The sequence below is a fragment of the Lepidochelys olivacea genome (genome assembly GCF_965140295.1).
Source record: "Lepidochelys olivacea isolate rLepOli2 genome assembly, chromosome: 6".
NCBI lineage: Eukaryota > Metazoa > Chordata > Testudines > Cheloniidae > Lepidochelys > Lepidochelys olivacea.
The window spans coordinates 83,921,076-83,940,438 of NC_140416.1; the positions used below are offsets into that span (position 1 = coordinate 83,921,076).

At 42.8% G+C, this 19,363-nt stretch overlaps 1 protein-coding gene across 3 annotated transcripts in view; it reads right to left on the reverse strand.

Annotated features, from left to right (window-relative positions):
- Positions 1–19,363, reverse strand: part of SLC25A21 (solute carrier family 25 member 21) — a gene marked incomplete at its 5' end in the record, with an annotated part of 403,866 nt that overhangs the window by 135,310 nt on the left and 249,193 nt on the right. For all 3 annotated transcript variants that reach the window (XM_084630967.1, XM_084630965.1, XM_084630966.1), the window contains one exon: positions 7,931–7,979. In XM_084630967.1, the coding sequence (XP_084487093.1) occupies positions 7,931–7,979 (49 nt within the window). The remainder of the gene's footprint in view (positions 1–7,930; positions 7,980–19,363) is intronic.

Consider the following 19,363-nt stretch of genomic DNA (forward strand, 5'->3'; position numbering starts at 1 on the left):
TTACCAGCTTAGGTTAAAACTTCACCAAGGTACAAACTATTTTACCTGTTGCCCTTGGACTTTCGTTGCCACCACCAAACGTCTAACCGGGTTTATTATTGGGAAAGAGCCATTTGGAAACGTCTTTCCCCCCAAAATCCTCACCAAAACCTTGCACCCCCCTTCCTGGGGAAGGTTTGATAAAAATCTTCACCAGTTTGCATAGGTGACCACAGACCAAACCCTTGGATCTTAAGAACAGTGAAAAAAGCATTCAGTTTGTTACAAGAAGAATTTTAATAGAAGAAAAAGTAAAAAAAGAATCACCTCTGTAAAATCAGGATGGTAAATACCTTACAGGGTAATAGATTCAAAACATAGAGAATCCCTCTAGGCAAAACCTTAAGTTACAAAAAGACACAAAGACAGGAATATCCATTCTATTCAGCACAGCTTAATTTCTCAGCCATTTAAAGAAATCCTAATCTAACGCATATCTAGCTAGATTACTTACTAAATTCTAAGACTCCATTCCTGTTCTGTCCCCGGCAAAAGCATCACACAGACAGACCCTTTGTTTCCCCCCCCCCCCAGCTTTGAAAGTATCTTGTCTCCTCATTGGTCATTTTGGTCAGATGCCAGCGAGGTTATCTTAGCTTCTTAACCCTTTACAGGTGAAAGGATTTTTCCTCTGGCCAGGAGGGATTTTAAAGGTGGTTACCCTTCCCTTTATATTTTTGACAGGGGGTCCCTTCACTTGCTTCCTATCCTCAGTGGCTTCCCTTCCTGTCAGTGCAAGGAGACTGGCCACCTGTATATTTCTAATATGCAGATATCTGTTGAGGATTCTGGAGTTTTCATTTATTTTATGGCATTCCCCTGACAGCCCTAGAAACATGGGAAAGACCCTTTAAAGGGGAAATGGAGATTATTGTTCTATTTTGAGCATGTCAGGTGTGTGCAAGGGATATTTGTCAGACACTTCACATTGCTGCAAGTCACAGGTGAATCAGGAAACTAAAACCAAGGGTGTTTTTTGTTTGGCCATTGTAATGGCAAAATACAACAATTGAGGAGTTGCCAAACCCAAAGCAGAGTCCTGTGAGCCCTTTATCTCTAAAAGGAAGTGACTATTTTGCTAGATTTATTTCAGTTGTTCAGAAAAGCACTTATTATTTATAAAATCACACACTGAACAATAAATCTCCAAAACAAAACACTACATTTGAGCACTGTCCACATAAGGACCCCCCGCCAATAAAATAAAAGTCTCCCCCAGCCATCCCAACTCACTCATCACTCATCCCGCCCTGTCAGGGAAGGCCTGGGAAAACAGGTCCAGTAATGTAAACTGAGGGACAACGAATCTAGCTTCTTTTATAACAAGGGGAAGTAAATTCTAGAATCAAGACCCTGTGATAGGGTGCTATCAGCAGCACCCTAATGGCTGACATTGCTGAAGGCAATTATACACTTTCTATTGGGGGATTGTGAGCACCTGGGTGACAATCACTGGGTTAACAAGGTCATTGTGGGAATATAAGGGGACGAAACAAGAAGCAACTGGCAGCACAAGAGGAACTCAGAGTGTGAGCCTGGGCTGGAGAGCCCAGTGTGTGTTTGTAACTGTGAAACCATCTCAACTGGCTAGACAGTGAGGTTCTCCAGGTAGCGAGGGAGGTGCCTTGTGTCAGGGCTCTTCACCAAAAATACCCTGGTTTTAAAAAGGCAACTGTAAAGCTCCTCTGTTTCTTGATCACAAATGCCCCAGTATCACATGAACAGATGAGAAACCAGCATTTGTATTAACTACATACATGGTATGTCTGCGCATACAAACAGGAATCATTTTGCCCAGCACTGAAAAATGCAGCATCTGTTTAACAGTGCACACCAATACTGTTCTTCAGTTCTGGGCAGGATTTAAATTGGAATAGCATATCTCATTGGAACTATTAGTCCATATGCCCTTATTAATTCCTAACAGATTGTTTTCCTTTTTACAAAGCGCAAATGACTGAGCTCTGGAGCACATCCACATCAAAATTATTGTTAACTTGAGATAAGTTCTTATTACATAAAACCTGGCATGAATAATCTGTAAGGAAACATTCAAACTATTTAAGTGCTGAATCCTGAATGCCAAAACCAGAAGATCAACTACAGCATGCATGAGGATCCCATGAGTGAGTATATCCAAGTTCACTGATAAATCAAGAAAGATACTAGTGAAAAGCCTTGCGGTTTGGCAGAAATAAGTTGGTTAAGAACCTAATCAAAGCTGGTTGGTCAAATAACCTGAACCAAACCCAGGTCAACATGAACCAAGTAAATTATGATCATGTACTGATAGTAATATTGGGTAAGGACAATGCACTCAGGTACGTTAGAAAGAAATGGAAGTCAGATGACAATTGTTATCAGTCTTTTACTCTAAGCCAAGGCTTTTCAGAACAGGCTCCACTACTGCTCACTTGAATGAAAAAGACCCGAAATCAAAGAGGAATTAATGATATAAAAGGAAGGAGCTCTTGCAAAACAACAGATGGAATGAGATCGGAAACACATGTAGTAAGCTGAACTCTTCTAATATGAGCAGAAACAACAGAAATTGGAACAAGAGGCAGGGGGAGGGAATCACCAGTAGAAAAGTTTCTGACTGGAGCTAGGAGAAAAGTTCATATCTGGACTTGGATCCTCTCTTAACTTTTCCAAAGCTCAGGGGGTTTTGAATCCAGGGTGTTGGTTTAGCTCGTTACAAAGATAACAGTCACGCATGAAAGCTAAATCACAAAATGGATCAAAACTTCCCCAAAATTTGTGGGCTGGAGTTTCAGTCTCAGGTTTTTGATGCCGGCCTGTGTCTACTCTTGACCACATAAGAGACAGAAGGGCATTTTCTCATTTACACTGAGGTGACTGTAACACGGCACCCTTTATCACTGTCCTCTGATCCGATGCCACAGAAACCCCTCAGTGATAACTTTGTGTGAATTTATTTATATTCCCATCACCAACACCAGTACAGCCCTGCGCAGCAAAGTATTTTCAGTGATTCTTTCCCACAGGACCGGGGAAGAACAGAGGGTCTCTCTTTCTCAAGATCTCAGAGCATACTGGGCTCAGCTAGCCCAGGGTCTTCTCCCCTTACTTCTTTCCTGTGTCTGCTTTTATATCCCACAGCTGATGGCTAATTGGTTCCTCAGTTCTCCCAGACTGACTAGCTAGTTAGCTGCATATCCCCAATGAGCCTTCTCCAGGGGAGCTGTTTGGTGCCTAAGAGATCAGAGTGCTGGCTCACCTGTTAGCTTCCAGCCCTCTGTCACACATCTTCCCCAATTGTCGAACGCTGAGGTTCCTTTTCCCTCATGCCCTCCCTTCTTTAGAGGAGGCACCAGGTGCCCTTTTCCTGCACTTGCCTCCAGGGTGGTTATCTCATCTACACCCACAAAAGTCACATTTCATAGGGGAGGAACATCCTCATAATTCAGTTTCAGTCTACTGGTCTTCATACCAGAGGCAATTCGAAGATCTAATCTCCTCCCGTTCACCCTTTTTATTTTGGGTCAGGGTGAATCCCTTCATCTCCTTTCTCTATGGTCTCTTGTTCTCCTAGTCCAGGGGTCAGCAACCTTTCAGAAGTGGTATGTCGAGTCTTCATTTATTCCCTCTAATTTAAAGTTTTGCATGCCAATAATATATTTTAACATTTTTAGAAGGTCTCTTTCTATAAGTCTATAATATATAACTAAACTATTGTTGTATGTAAAGTAAATAAGGTTTTAAAAATATTTCAGAAGCTTCACTTAAAATTAAATTAAAATGCAGAGCCCCCTGGACCAGTGGCCAGGACCCGGGCAGTGTGAGTGCCATTGAAAATCAGCTCGCGTGCCATAGGTTGCCTACCCCTGTCCTAGTCCTACCAACATATCTCAGGGTTCCTCCTCTCAAAACCATGGCAACAAACATTCTGTGGACAGCCCATCCTCCTCTGATACTTTTGGGCTTCCTTTCTTGCCTCCCCCACCCCCAATACCTGCTTGGCCAGTTCTTCCCTTTTTCCATTTTCTTCTGAGGAACGTTCATTTCCCTCTTTCAACCCCTGGCTTGTATCCTGTTGTCCAGGGTTCTTCTGCTTCCCTACTTCAAGCCATTTCTTTATCTTCCTCGGTGGCTCAGTTCCCTTCTGCTATGGACCCTAGATGCCTACTTTGTTCCTAAATGGGAAGGAGTTCCAGTTCATCCCTAATACCAACAGATGGGACAACCTAACCACAACTCCAAGTTGTTTCTATCTCAAATTAACCTGGACCTTTAGGGGTATCTTGACCATTGGGTAGAGTCTTCTCTCCACATGGATGCACTCCAGACTCAGCCTTTCCCTGGTAGGATCCAGAGTGACTTTACCACATCTTTCCTAGCCAACAAACACCTGGCCACTCTCTCATCTCCTCCCCCATCTTCATCAAGATGGTTGCTTTTTTTCTCTGGCATTCTCCCAAGGTTCCAGTCCAACCACAAAATTCAGACAGCGCAGAGTCTGTATAGGGGCCTGTCTCCCACACTGTCAGCAGATAATTTCCCACCTCCCCAAAGGAGTTCCTCTGTTCTCCATTTTCTTCTCTGCAGGCTTCACCCCTGCCATTTCCCCAAACTTCTTTTCCCAGTTCAGGTTTATTAAATGGACAATGTACCTGTCAGGGAAAATCTGCTTCCTCAAACTCCTCTGTCAGTTTGACCTTCTCCTCCAGGGTTTTGAATTGACGCCTCCTAACCAACCCAGGCACGGCCTTGTAGAAATTGCTCCAGAATTCTGGAGTCCATAATTTCAACCACACTCTGCATATCAGGCTTTAACCAACCGTTAGGCCAATCTGCTAATCTCTGAGCAAATATCTTGGGTCATACAGTTATGATTGCCCTGATAAGGAATGAGGTATGGTTTCCGTTCCCTGATAGGATGATTCACAACCATATGCAAAGCAAATACTTACACCCTAATCAAAAGTTCACAATTTCTGTGAATACTTGCACTTGCAACTTTGAAATTTGCTTTACAGGAACACTGATGCCAGTAAAACACAACTGCACAAATATTTGTGGGAGTGAACAAAAAGAGAGCAAGCATAGAGAATGTGAATGGAATTCATTTATAAATCTGAGCAAATATTAACATCATTTTTTATTTTTATTTATTTAGTTATTTTGCATTGTTTACCCAGCTCTAGTCACAATCCCTGTGCATTCTAATGCTGCAATGTTGTTTTTGGATGTACCATTTCTTTAAGATGGTATATCTGAGAATGATGAAATTTCATGGTGGTGCCCACGAGTTGGAAGTTATTGGGCCTAATTCACCACTTTTTACACATCAACTTTACGCTGACAGGATTCCATTAGAAAATCTGGAATGGGGAAAGTGAAAGTTTTGTGCGGGTATTTTCTTAACCCTTTCAAACCTGTTTGTGAGGATGGCCAAAACTCTAACACTGGATGTAAAGCTACTCAAACACTGCTAAGTTTGGACCTCCAGTTACAGCTTGGCCTAACTTTATTTATTTGGCCCAAATCCTCTTCCTCCCAAACAATTTTCCATTAGCATTGGAAATTCCATTGTCCCCCCAAAATTCCCCTAACTAGCTTAATCATCCCTTAAACGGTTTCTGTCAGTTGTTGCTCAAGTGTCCATTTTCCCAACAATAAAACATTGTGAAGTTATGACATTGGTACATTTGTTTGAACTAACACATATACCAATCAGGCACAAACTACAGCTTTCTAGTTGGAAAAACACTTTACTATATCTACCTCAAAAATAATGAGTATTACAAAATCATTTCTTTGTCACACGTTGGTAAGTCTGATGGGTAAAAAGTATGATACCTCCCTTCAATCAAGGCTAAGCAGAAGGAGAAGCAAAAGTGATTATTCATTCAGACTAGGATACCCGTCAGCTCGCCAGTCTTCCATTCAAGTGATATCATCAAGGTTTATTAGTCAAAAAAACCTGACCTTCTGTATTTTGACAGCAGCCCTATCTGGAAGTTCTTAGCAATTGGAATCCAGGGGCTGTATCCTCACTCCCTACCCACCCAGAGGATACAAGTAACTTTTATTAACTTTAAGGAAAGTTTGTTGTTGCCATCAGGGAGACTATAGGGACCCAGTACTTTATTTATTCTACTGACTGCTGCATTTTCCATAAGGATAATCCAGTTAAGAAAAAAAAAAAAGGTAACAAAAGATTTGCTGTGAGATTAACAAATGCACCATGGGCTGTTTAGGCCTTCTTTTATTGGAAAGTACAGCAATAATCTTCCAACTGGGTATATCATTTCATTTGGAAGAGGAAGTGGGATGCACTGGGCTAAAATAACAAAGAGAGAAAGAGAGAGAGAGACCTTTCTGTTTTTTTAATATGTATAGTAATTTAGATGAATTCCTCAGATTTGAGATCTTCTTTGGTGTCCTAATGCAGAATGAAACACAATTATTTTCAAATGTACATTTAGCAAGAAATAACTCCAATGAGCACGTTGCTTGTTTATATTTTACAAGAACATAATTTTATATCTCATCCCTTCTCCAAAACCTTCCATGGATAAATGATCATATTATTATTGTACAGTACAATAATAGAAAATTATTAAATACAGCAGATATATTGCAAAATATTCTCACAAAAAATCCAAACCATTATCATAAGTGTTTCCTGATATTCAAAATAATCTCAGGCAGGAACTTCCTTCTCCAACGTATTTATTAAAAACATAGTCAAGCAAACAGAAAACACATAAGAATCAAGCAAGGATACACAGCCACAAATCCACAAGATGTGGGCCTCTGGCATTGTCTTGATGTTCCTCTGGAGTGCTAACCCAGTTCAACCAAAGATTCACTAATCTTAAAAAGTCACGTTGTCCCCTTTGTAAAAAATGTAGAGCAGAAAGTGCAGAACTCCACAAAAATGCACACTACATAGCAGAGTTGCATCAGTTTATATATGTACATAATGTTCCCATCCAGTCAAGAGGAAAACCGTTGTAGTAACTGAAAGTGGCTATGTTACTGAAGAGACCAAGAATTGTGGATACTGTGCTGAGGAAAATTCAGAGAAAATTCCTAATATGGAATCACTTCCTTCTCCACAGTCCTTAGCGTAATTATAAAAAACAAGCAGAAAATATCTTTACAAACTTTCAATATCACTGTAAGCATCCCAGAGAACTGCTGTCTCTTTTTCCTACTTCAGGCACCTTCTTCAATTCTCACTTTTCAACTGGCAATGCTAGCGCTTTACTACAGTCAGTTTCACAAAAAGTTGGTACTAGTAACGTCTACGTAGATTTGTTACATTATGAATTCAGATGTCAAGTTCCAATAGCCAGAAATCAAATACCATAGATTTTTTTTCTTCTAAATGAACAATATGATAGAACAGAAATTTTAGGACAATTTTTTTCAAAATTGGTTCACCATGTGTACTCACAAAAACACAAATTTGTATGGCTAATGCAGGAAAATGGAGGGAAAAATATAGTTGACGTGAAATAACCAATTTTCATGTGCTAATTTGGGGAACATCCTTTTGTACTAACTTTTGAAAGCATGACCCATTGCAGCAGGTCTCAAAATATTTCTAAGGCAATATGGCATTTTAGTTTAAGCAAATTTAAATGTTCAACTTTTATTTAATACGATCTCCTTTTGCTATTATTTGAAGACTGTATTTCATAAAAAGTATTTAACACCTTCAGATGACCTCTAACTAGAAATGCATCATGCCATTCAAATTCTGTCTATCAAGTGCTATAAAAAACAGTAAGTAAACACAAATGCCATTAAATGGAGAAGTTATCTTACTTGAACAAGTTCTAGCATTTTATTTTCTGACAGCTCCCAATTTGGACAGTTTCCAGTGTCAATAAAACTTGTTCAAGCAGAACCTTACCTGGTTTTCACTACATCAAGAGGGTGCATGAGGCAAATTTCTACAAGACCTGTAAGATGATAAAGAAGAGAGACCTAATCAACATTTGTAAAAACAGCAGTCTTTGTTGTACTGACCCCAATAGTTTTCTAAGTGTGAATGTGAAAATAGAAAGCTGAGTACAATGAAGGAAACGGAGTTAAAAGCCGAAGTACAAAAACATATTACATAGTAAAGATGCTCTTCTGAAATATATTGTATTTTAAAAAAATATTTATGGAAAAGTAAGCTCTTTCCTCTCAAAAAACTAAATAGATTAACTTTCAATGAACACTCAATAACAAGAAGACATAAATAAACATAGGGACTGAGTATTACTATTAGTATTAAAAACTCAGTGTACTGAACCATTATTCCCAAGAACTAAACTTGTTCTATGGTAACAGTTTTGATTATTTTTAAAATGACTGCTCTCAGCTTCATCATTTATAAAAGTGAAAGTTCTTTTTCTGTACCATTTTGGCCAATATAAATGCAACACTGAGATCAGAGGGCAGACCAAAGATGTCGTTAGTAGTCACCCTAGACACATTTTGAGGTAGTAAGTTTTGGTGATGAGCTATTCATGATAACAGTGGGAAAGTGGAGGATCCAAACTGTATGCTCCAGTTTGGATCCCCCACAGGCACATGTAGTCAGTCATTCCCAGTGCGGCTGCAATTACTGACTCTTGAAGTAAGAGCACTTCTCTTATCTACAAGTTGTTATACACTCTACTCTTCTAGCACACATCAGAGCTCCTTGACATCTGCTTGCCATTTTCTACATTCACTGCTCCATGCCCACCCATCCAGACGCCTCCATTCGAAACAACAACATACCAGAAACCACTGTACTGATCGGTCCACAACAAAAGTGCATTGCTGGGATTGTTCTAATGTCTATGAGTGAAAATTTAATTTTTAAGTGTTCACAACTCAAAGTATTAAACCAATTTAATGTAGCATTGGGCCTTGATGGTGCAACAGATGCAGCATGGCTGGACCCGTCAATGGGGCTCTGTACAGGTGTAGAGGTCTGCTTGCATGAAGTCTATTGTAGAATCGGGGCTGTGAGTTGTTTTTTCCCCAAATATTGTCTATAAACCAAGCTCAGTTCAATGTTTCTAGCTTCAACTACTTCTGAGCTATTAAAATACAAACTTTCAAGTAGAACAAATCAGAAAAGTGTATTTTCTTCACACTTGAGTAAATAAAATTGGATTCAAACTCCAGACATTATTTTCAAACTTCCCATAAAATCTAGGCATAGCAGTTCCTACATACAATATGATATATAACTGAGCAAAACATTTAAACTATTAAACAAATAGCATGGAGGAAATTATTTCCATCTTAATTGTTTTGTCAGCTGCTACACCATGATATCCTAATTTCCTTGTGGTTAATATAGAAGTACGGAGAAAATGCATAGCAGTACAGTATTATGGTATGGTATGATTTGTCCATGAAATTAAGGGACATTTTTAAAACGTGACCTTTTGTTTTCCACCCACCTGACCAACAATTCCTCTCTGTCCATTTCAGCTAAAAAAAAAAAAAATCATATTTTCTGTTGGTATATGTGCCTCAAAATATCAGAGATTTTCTATTTATATAATAATACAGATAATAATTCAGGCTCCAATCCTGCAAAGACTTAAGTATATACTTAATTATAAGCACATGAGTAGTTCCTTTGTGTCAGTTGCAGGACTGGAGCCATAAATCTGAAGTAAAGAAAGCTAATCACAGACACACCTGTACACCCCCATATGATTAGAACTTCCATCCTCATATTTGTTTCACATTCGAATCCAAAGGCCCCTTCAGGATCAGAGCTCCACTATGCTGGTGCTGTACAAATTAAGAGCTTAATCCTGCCCATATTTATGCAGGTATTCAAAGTTATTATGAACATAAATGGTTGCAGAATCAGGTTCTAATTAACGAAAAGCTGAGACAACTGGGTGTAATAAAAAACAGAGAAGGCACACAAGAAATTAAGACAAGGGGAAGAGTAATAGGAACACGTGGTTAAAAGACTAATTTAATTACATTGCACTGATTCTAAACTAGATTTTGTGGACTCATTTTATTTACTTTAGATTTCTTTTAAAAAACCTGCACACACTTTATTTTATACTTTTATTTCAAAATAATGATTACTCCGTATTTGGAGATACAAAAGTATTTGTTATATTTCCATGAAATATCATTTGTTCAAAATCTTGGTCAAAGTATTAAGCAAAACATCTCAGAGCAGCTGTTTTACATACTGCTGTTGAGGTATTTAAGTCTGTACACCTACACCAATTTTTGGACATACTGACAAAATAACAAGGTTTCCTCATTTCTCAATTATAGCTGTATGGGAAATTTATGGAACATACAAAACTTGCTAGATAGCTATTTTTACCTCAGCCATCAATACTATATCTGAATGCCTACATAAATTAATATTTAGTTATTGTTTTTTCATACTTTCTTCTCCCCTCTCCACCCCCACCCCCATATAAAATTTTATTTTTCAAGGCTGGATTAAAGGGAGAAAACACAAGTAGTATATGCCCAGAATATTAATATATACTGGCTGGGACATGCAGTAAAAGTAGCAGCAGTTCAACGTTGTTTTTAATCATATTTTTCTGGAAAGCAAGAATCGCACTGTTATTCCTAAGTCAGCTAGGTTGCTTATTCCCCCTGACTCCCCACTTATTATAATTCTCATTGCTCATGCCTTGCCTGTATTGCACTAAACTAAGAACCAAATTACATGTCTGATGGGGGAACCCAGAACCTAGGTTTTCTGTTCTTATTCTGTCCCACCTCCTGTACAGAAATGCTCCACAGCTGCCAACAGGTGCTTTACAAGTGGAGCTGCAGAAGAGTGTTTCAGCATTGGTGGGAGGGGTATGGCCTATGACTTTTCTTTCCCTTCCCCAATTTTTGATCTTCCATCTTGCACTGGCAGGAATGATTGGTGGTAGGGGGCCAAGCATTTGTTCACCCTACCCTGTTTTTACACATTAATGTCCATTTTGGGAGAAAACTGTACTGTGCCAGAATTTGGTTCTAGTTTCTTGGTCCTCACAGGACAATTTTTAATTCAGGCATTTTTCCAGTAATTGAATCCCATGAATTCCAAGTTCTTTGGCAAGAAATATGTTTTGATAACTTCAAGATTCTATTAGTTATCTGCGTTTCTCAAAGGATAAAAATCTTTCCTTTGTTCTCATCAATTCATTATGCACAAAGTTTTAAACAGTGCATAGGTAGTTTCACCAGACAGCAGTCTGCAAAATAGCTAAGGATTGTTACATAGTTTTCTAAAAAGCACTAAAAAGAGAGAAAACTGCAAGACTCCAATGGAACAGCTACAAACACAAGCTACATTTTTCCATTTACCATAGTAGTCATGCAAATCATTACAACATCCCACTTGATAGCTTGCCCAGAAATTGTGGTGGCCCTACTAAATTACAAGCAATCTGAGATGTGCACAGAAATAAAATATATTGCACTTTGTCACAAAACTTATGCACATTAGCTGGAGAAAGTCTGTCAGTGCTATGAATAACTAATTCGCTAAATATGCAATCCCACGCTGCAACGTAATCTAGCTATTCATACTAGATAGCTGCTGTTTACCAATTCTGATTCTATGATAAGATGGTATTTTAAGACTGCTAGGGACACAGATAGTCCAAAAGCATACTCTGATTGGCCTGTGGGAACAGTTTAGTGATGTCACATGCATCAATTAACAGCGGTGCACAGATGGAATCTCATCAGCAAATAAAGGGGAATCTACACAGGGTGTTAAAAACATCCTACTGATTATTTTAAAGGTTAGACCTGACCCTCTTCAAAAGTTCCTGGTCCGCCTTGGCATCATCCTGAGGAATTGGCCAAGGGAACCCTGTGATAGCCATGTCTGGCAACGATGAGGACGATGATGGTGCCCCGGGAACCTCCACATCCATTGGTGGTCAAGCAGCTTGCTCCCCTGGGTTCTCCTGGATCTGCAGGGTCTTACCCCCTGAAGTCTCCAGTACTGGACGGGGATGGGATACCAAGCCCGCTGGCCTCTCCAAGGCTCCTGACACTGATCGGGAAGCCTGGGAAGACTGGGTGAACCCCAAGGGTTCCACTGGTATCATGGCACTGGCCACTGCGTTTGGGGCCATGGGGCAGGTTTCAGTGCTGATAATATAGTCAGCACCATTGGTACCAGCGGAGTGGTCAGTTCTGGGCGACCAGGATCAGGCTGAGCAGTGGCTCTTGTCCAACCGGTGCCGGTGGCTGCATCCCGAAGCCGACCTGTCCGAGCGAGACTGTGTTGGTCTGGCTCTCAGGGATCGATGGCATTAGGCAGATCTGCATCGGATATTCAGCGATCCACGCCTCACGCTACTCGACCGGTACTGAGACATCGAACGGGACTGGGTGCTATGATGAGCGAGTTGCTGGGAGGATCGTCCTGAGTAGGGAGACCTTCCTTTTGGAGATGGGCGATGACAGCCTGGCAATCGGTGGTCTCTGGTACCCGATGGGTCCCAGGATCGGTCCTGGGCCCTTGAAGATGGTTGGGGCTGGTCCTGGAGTTCTTGCCGGATGGCACATGCCTCAGGGGGTCTGCGCCAATCTACCGGTGAGGTATGCCTCGAGTCCCTCAATCGGTGCCCCCAGTGCAGGGACTGAAGAGGGCGCCACTGAGCCTGTCAGCTGCGAACCAGATGAGTGGCAAACAGCAGAGAGGCTAACAAAGAGGGAGTTTGCCTGGGATCTGTCTGAGAGGAGGTAAGCTAAGGGCTGTATTAGGGAGGCTGTGTTGGTGAGTATCTGAGTATCTGTTGTGGAGACAGTTTGACAGTGTGCTTGATTGGTTGTTTGTTTGAAAAGTTTGAATTGGGAGTGCTTTGTTCCAGGTGAGCCTTGAGTGGGCCTAATTGTTATAAAAAGCCAGTCAGCTGCGAACCAGCTGAGCGGCGAACAGCAGAGAGGCTAACAGAGGGAGTTTGCCTGGGGAGAGCCCACTGAGACTTACATCTTGCTGGCTTCTCTGAGTAGTTACTACAACTCCTGAGCAAGCTCGTAGAAGGAAGGTAATATGGATGGGGAGTGTTCAGCTGTTGTGACCTGCACTGGATGTGCCATGTTTGTCTTTCTTCCTCAGGACAGAAGCGACTTTGTCTGTACAAAGTGCAAGCTGGTCTCCATATTGGAAGAGAAGGTTCAAGGTCTGGAGAAACAAGTATCGACCCTGCGTTGCATAAGAGAAACTGAAGATTTCCTGGACAGATGTCAGGATATGCTTCTACAGGCACAATGCTCTGAAGATTCAGAGCAAGCCACGCAGCAGGGACAGGAGGACGGTGAAGAAATTTGGCAGCACGTGACCTCCAGAAGAAGAAAGGGGAGCGTCCATGTACCAGCAGCGCAGATACAGGTAAGCAACTGTTTTCATGTTCTCTCCACAGGTACTAATGCGGAGAGTGGACTAGATGATACATCTGAGGGAAGGGAACAGAAGGAGACTCCGCCAATTGGAAGGCATGAGATGCACTGTCCTAGGGATGGGGGTTCCATGACCACCGCTCCCAAGAGAAGGAGGTGGGTGGTGGTGGTCAGGGATTCTCTCCTCAGGGGGACTGAGTCATCTATCTGCCGCCCCGACCGGGAAAACCGAAAAGTCTGCTGCTTGCCAGGAGCTAGGATTCATGATGTGACAGAGAGACTGCCGAGACTCATCAAGCCCTCGGATCGCTACCCCTTCCTGCTTCTCCACATGGGCACCAATGATACTGCCAAGAATGACCTTGAGCAGATCACTGTGGACTACATGGCTCTGGGAAGAAGGATAAAGGAGTTTGAGGCGCAAGTGGTGTTCTCGTGCATCCTCCCCGTTGAAGGAAAAGGCCTGGGTAGAGATGAATGGCTACGCAGGTGGTGTCGGAGAGAAGGCTTTGGATTCTTTGACCATGGGATGGTGTTCCAAGAAGGAGGAGTGCTAGGCAGAGACGGGCTCCACCTAATGAAGAGAGGGAAGAGCATCTTCAGAAGCAGGCTGGCTAACCTAGTGAGGTGGGCTTTAAACTAGGTTCACCGGGGGAAGGAGACCAAAGCCCTGAGGTAAGTTGGGACGTGGGATACTGGGAGGAAGCACAAGCAGGAGAATGCGAAAGGGGAGGGCTCCTGCCTCATACTAAGAAAGCAAGTTATCTCAAGTGCCTATACACAAACACAAGAAGCCTGGGAAACAAGCAGGGAGAACTGGAAGTCCTGGCACAGTCAAGGAATTACGATGTGATTGTAATAACAGAGACTTGGTGGGATAACTCACATGACTGAAGTACTGTCACGGATGGATATAAACTGTTCAGGAAGGACAGGCAGGGAAGAAAAGGTGGGGGAGTTGCATTGTATGTAAGAGAGCAGTATGACTGCTCAGAGCTCCAGTATGAAACTGCAGAAAAACCTGAGAGTCTCTGGCTTAAGTTTAGAAGCGTGAGCAACAAGGGTGATGTCGTGGTGGGAGTCTGCTATAGACCACCGGATCAGGGGGATTAGGTGGATGAGGCTTTCTTCCGGCAACTCGCAGAAGCTACTAGATCGCACACCCTGGTTCTCATGGGAGACTTCAATCACCCTGATATCTGCTGGGAGAGCAATACAGCGGTGCACCGAAAATCCAGGAAGTTTTTGGAAAGTGTAGGGGACAATTTCCTGGTGCAAGTGCTGGAGGAACCAACTAGGGGCAGAGCTCTTCTTGACCTGCTGCTCACAAACGGGGAAGAATTAGCAGGAGAAGCAAAAGTGGATGGGAATCTGGGATGCAGTGACCATGAGATGGTAGAGTTCAGGATCCTGACACAAGGAAGATAGGAGAGCAACAGAATACAGATCCTGGACTTCAGAAAAGCAGACTTTGACAACCTCAGGGAACTGATGGGCAGGATCCCCTGAGAGAATAACATGAGGGGGAAAGGAGTCCAGGAGAGCTGGTTGTATTTTAAAGAATCCTTATTGAGATTACAGGGACAAACCATCCCAATGTGTAGAAAGAATAGTAAATATGGCAGGCGATCAGGTTGGCTTAACAGTGAAATCCTTGCTGATATTAAACACGAAAAAGAAGCTTACAAGAAGTGGAAGATTGGACAAATGACCAGGGAAGAGTATAAAAATATTGCTTGGGCATGCAGGAGTGAAATCAGGAAGGCCAAATCACACCTGGAGGTGCAGCTAGCAACAGATGTTAAGAGTAACAAGAAAGGTTTCTTCAGGTATGTTAGCAACAAGAAGAAAGTCAAGGAAAGTGTGGGCCCCTTACTGAATGAGGGAGGCAACCTAGTGACAGAGGATGTGGAAAAAGCTAATGTACTCAATACTTTTTTTGCCTCTGTCTTCACGAACAAGGTCAGCTCCCAGACTGCTGCACTGGGCAGCACAGCATGGGGAGGAGGTGACCAGCCCTCTGTGAAGAAAGAAGTGGTTCGGGACTATTTAGAAAATCTGGACCAGCGCAGGTCCATGGGGCCGGATGCGCTGCATCCGAGAGTGCTAAAGGAGTTGGTGGATGTGATTGCAGAGCCATTGGCCATTATCTTTGAAAACTCATGGCGATCGGGGGAGGTCCCGAATGACTGGAAAAAGGCTAATGTAGTGCCCATCTTTAAAAAACGGAAGAAGGAGGATCCTGGGAACTACAGGCCAGTCAGCCTCACCTCAGTCCCTGGAAAAATCATGGAGCAGGTCCTCAAGGAATCAATTCTGAAGCACTTAGAGGAGAGGAAAGTGATCAGGAACAGTCAGCATGGATTCACCAAGGGCAAGTCATGCCTGACTAATCTAATTGCCTTCTATGACGAGATAACTGGCTCTGTGGATGAGGGGAAAGCAGTGGACGTGTTGTTCCTTGACTTTAGCAAAGCTTTTGACACGGTCTCCCACAGTATTCTTGCCAGCAAGTTAAAGAAGTATAGGCTGGATGAATGGACGATAAGGTGGATAGAAAGCTGGCTAGATTGTCGGGCTCAACGGGTAGTGATCAATGGCTCCGTGTCTAGTTGGCAGCCGGTATCAAGTGGAGTGTCCCAAGGGTCGGTCCTTGGGCCGGTTTTGTTCAATATCTTCATTAATGATCTGGAGGATGGTGTGGATTGCACCCTCAGAAAGTTTGCAGATGACACTAAACTGGGAGAAGAGGTAGATACGCTGGAGGGTAGGGATAGGATACAGAGGGCCCTAGACAAATTAGAGGATTGGGCCAAAAGAAATCTGATGAGGTTCAACAAGGACAAGTGCACAGTCCTGCACTTAGGACGGAAGAATCCCATGCACTGCTATAGACTAGGGACCGAATGGCTCGGCAGCACTTCTGCAGAAAAGGACCTAGGGGTTACAGTGGACGAGAAGCTGGATATGAGTCAACAGTGTGCCATTGTTGCCAGGAAGGCCAATGGCATTTTGGGCTGTACAAGTAGGGGCATTGCCAGCAGATCGAGGGACGTGATCGTTCCCCTCTATTCCACAATGGTGAAGCCTCATCTGGAGTACTGTGTCCAGTTTTGGGCCCCACACTACAAGAAGGATGTGGGAAAATTGGAAAACGTCCAGTGGAGGGCAACAAAAATGATTAGGGGATTGGAACACATGACTTATGAGGAGAGGCTGAGGGAACTGGGATTGTTTAGTCTGCGGAAGAGAAGAATGAGGGGGAATTTGATAGCTGCTTTCAACTACCTGAAAGGGGGTTCCAAAGAGGATGGCTCTAGACTGTTCTCAATGGTAGCAGATGATAGAACAAAGAGCAATGGTCTCAAGTTGCAGTGGGGGAGGTTTAGGTTGGATATTAGGAAAAACTTTTTCACTAGGAGGGTGGTGAAACACTGGAATGTGTTACCTAGGGAGGTGGTGGAATCTCCTTCCTTAGAAGTTTTTAAGGTCAGGCTTGACAAAGCCCTGGCTGGGATGATTTAGTTGGGGAATGGTCCTGCTTTGAGCAGGGGGTTGGACTAGATGGCCTCCTGAGGTCCCTCCCAGCCCTGATATTTTATGATTCTATGACAGCTATGGGCAGGTGAATGCTGGTGGGACATCCCTCTTGATGGGGAATGGTACCGCTGAGGTGGGGACACATGCATAGGTCCCAATGCGGGTTTTCCCTGAGACCGGGGTACTGCAGGAGCCAGCGAGGGTGGCACTGGAAGTGTCAAGATCTCCTGAGGTGCTTGAAGGGCTTCAGGAGTCGAAAGCACCTGAAGCTGGCTGGGGCCTGCACTGCTCTCTGGAGTTGCAGGTAAGGCATGGGATGTTGCCCGACATGGGTCGTGGCTCGCCCCCTGCCCTCTTCTTTCCCTGGTGGGAGGTAGCAGATCTCCCCCTCATAGTCTTTTTCGGCTTCTTGACTGGAGCTCATGGATGGTGCTGGGGGAGCACTGCGCATGGAGGCCATGGTGCTCGGTGCCAAAGCCATTAGGAGCACTCTTAGATGGATATCGCACTCCATCTTCGTCCTAGGTTTGAAGGACTTGCAGATACGGCACTTGTCACTTTATGTGCCCTTCGCCTAAGCACCTTAGGCAGCTGGTATGGGGATCTCTGATGGGCATAGGCTGTTTGCTGTGATTGCAGGGCTTAAAGTCTGGGGACCGGGGCATGCCCTGACCCCTGGCTGGGTCCCGTTCAGGACTAACTAAGATTTTGAGAACTACTTCTAAGGGTAACTAAGAAAACTACTATGTATAATTATTTTACAGGATTTCAAAGTTTGCAAGAACAGAGAAGAAATCAATGTTAGCCAAAGAATCAGATGTTCGAGCACCGTCACTGGCGGCAAGAAGGAACTGAGGGTGGGGGAGCCGGCGGGCACCACTCCAGAGGGCGCCAGAGCTGGTCCCCTACTGATACCTCTGAGGGAAAAACTTCTGGCACTGGTGCATGTGGCGAGCACACACCCCTAATATGGAATGGACATGAGCAACACATCTTGAAGAAGAGATGTGGTTCCACTCCAGTTGCAACACAGCACATGCCTTTTCCCTACTAAAAACTGTTTTCATTCTGGAAGGATACATACCCTTCCCAAATTGGCTGTTAAGATGTATTGTAATTTATATTTAAAATGAGCAAGCTACAGACGTCAACAGCAATATGTCACTCCATGCTGTGTATTAGTTAGTGATCGGTGTACATCTTGGATGATTGACTTCCCTCGGCTTTTATCCTTCTGCTTTGCAGCACACCTGAAGCTAACACCCATATAATGCACGACCTGGAGTGGTTTATTGCTGTATTAAAGGGGCTGGGAACATTGTGATTATGTGACTGGCTCTCTGAGTCTTTTGGATGATGTCATACTTACGAATGCTACCGATTCCCAATACTGCTAAGCTAAGAGCTCATCAGTGTAGAACTACGGGAACATAATGCTCCTATACACGTTATATTAATTGAGTAGGGAAAAAACAAACAAACAAACAATAAGTGGGGAATATAGATAACAGGAGTAGGTGGATTATACACATTTCAAACATGGAATTCTTTATGCTTCTCTTTATTCTTCTCTTGGGACAAACTCTGGCTCTGAACTCTGCATACACTCTAAAAGCTGTGGCCAGGAGGGAAGTGTGGGGTACAATTGATGCACATTAATATTTGCTCCTCAAAAGACTGTACTTGAACCTCCCCAGGCTTTCTGTGCATTGTTCTCTGTAAAGGATGCTCTACTGCAGATCTGAGCGTTCAGGGAGCATCATCCATGTGTTTTAGTGCAGACACCCCATTTAGTGCAGAAGTCATTAGACACCCTCCTCACCGTGTGTTACTCATTTTCCTGGAATAACATAGTCACCAAGGAAACACAACAGAATGGAGATTGCTCATAGAAAATGTGGCAATAAACACGCCAGACACTGTATAGCTGGAACACTACATATTTATCTTGGCCTTCGCAGAGACACAGTTACGATATAAGAAATGATAATAAATATTTTACTGTGTACCTTACATTTCCTTCTAAGAAATATGTCTGACACAAAAATCAATCCATCAAACAATCCTAAGGAAGTGTGAATTATATTGATCTTTCTTTCCTAAAAAAGGAAAACACAAACAAAAACAACTGTTACACATTTCCTTCTTAAAATCAGCTTACTTGTTGGCTAATGCTAGTTATCTGACAAGACAAATACTTCCAGCAGCCTCTAATTGACTGTAAAAAACATTGTTTGGAGAATAATCAATGTCTGAAACACAAGGGTCCCAGCAGTCAATCTTCCATTATGAGTTCTATCCAGACTACATTTTTTTCATGGCTGCTGGCCCACGGCATCTGTGCAGACACATAAAGCTTTAACCTGTTCCATCTCAGAAGCAGCCATAAAATGCCATTTTCAGCTTTATAGATATG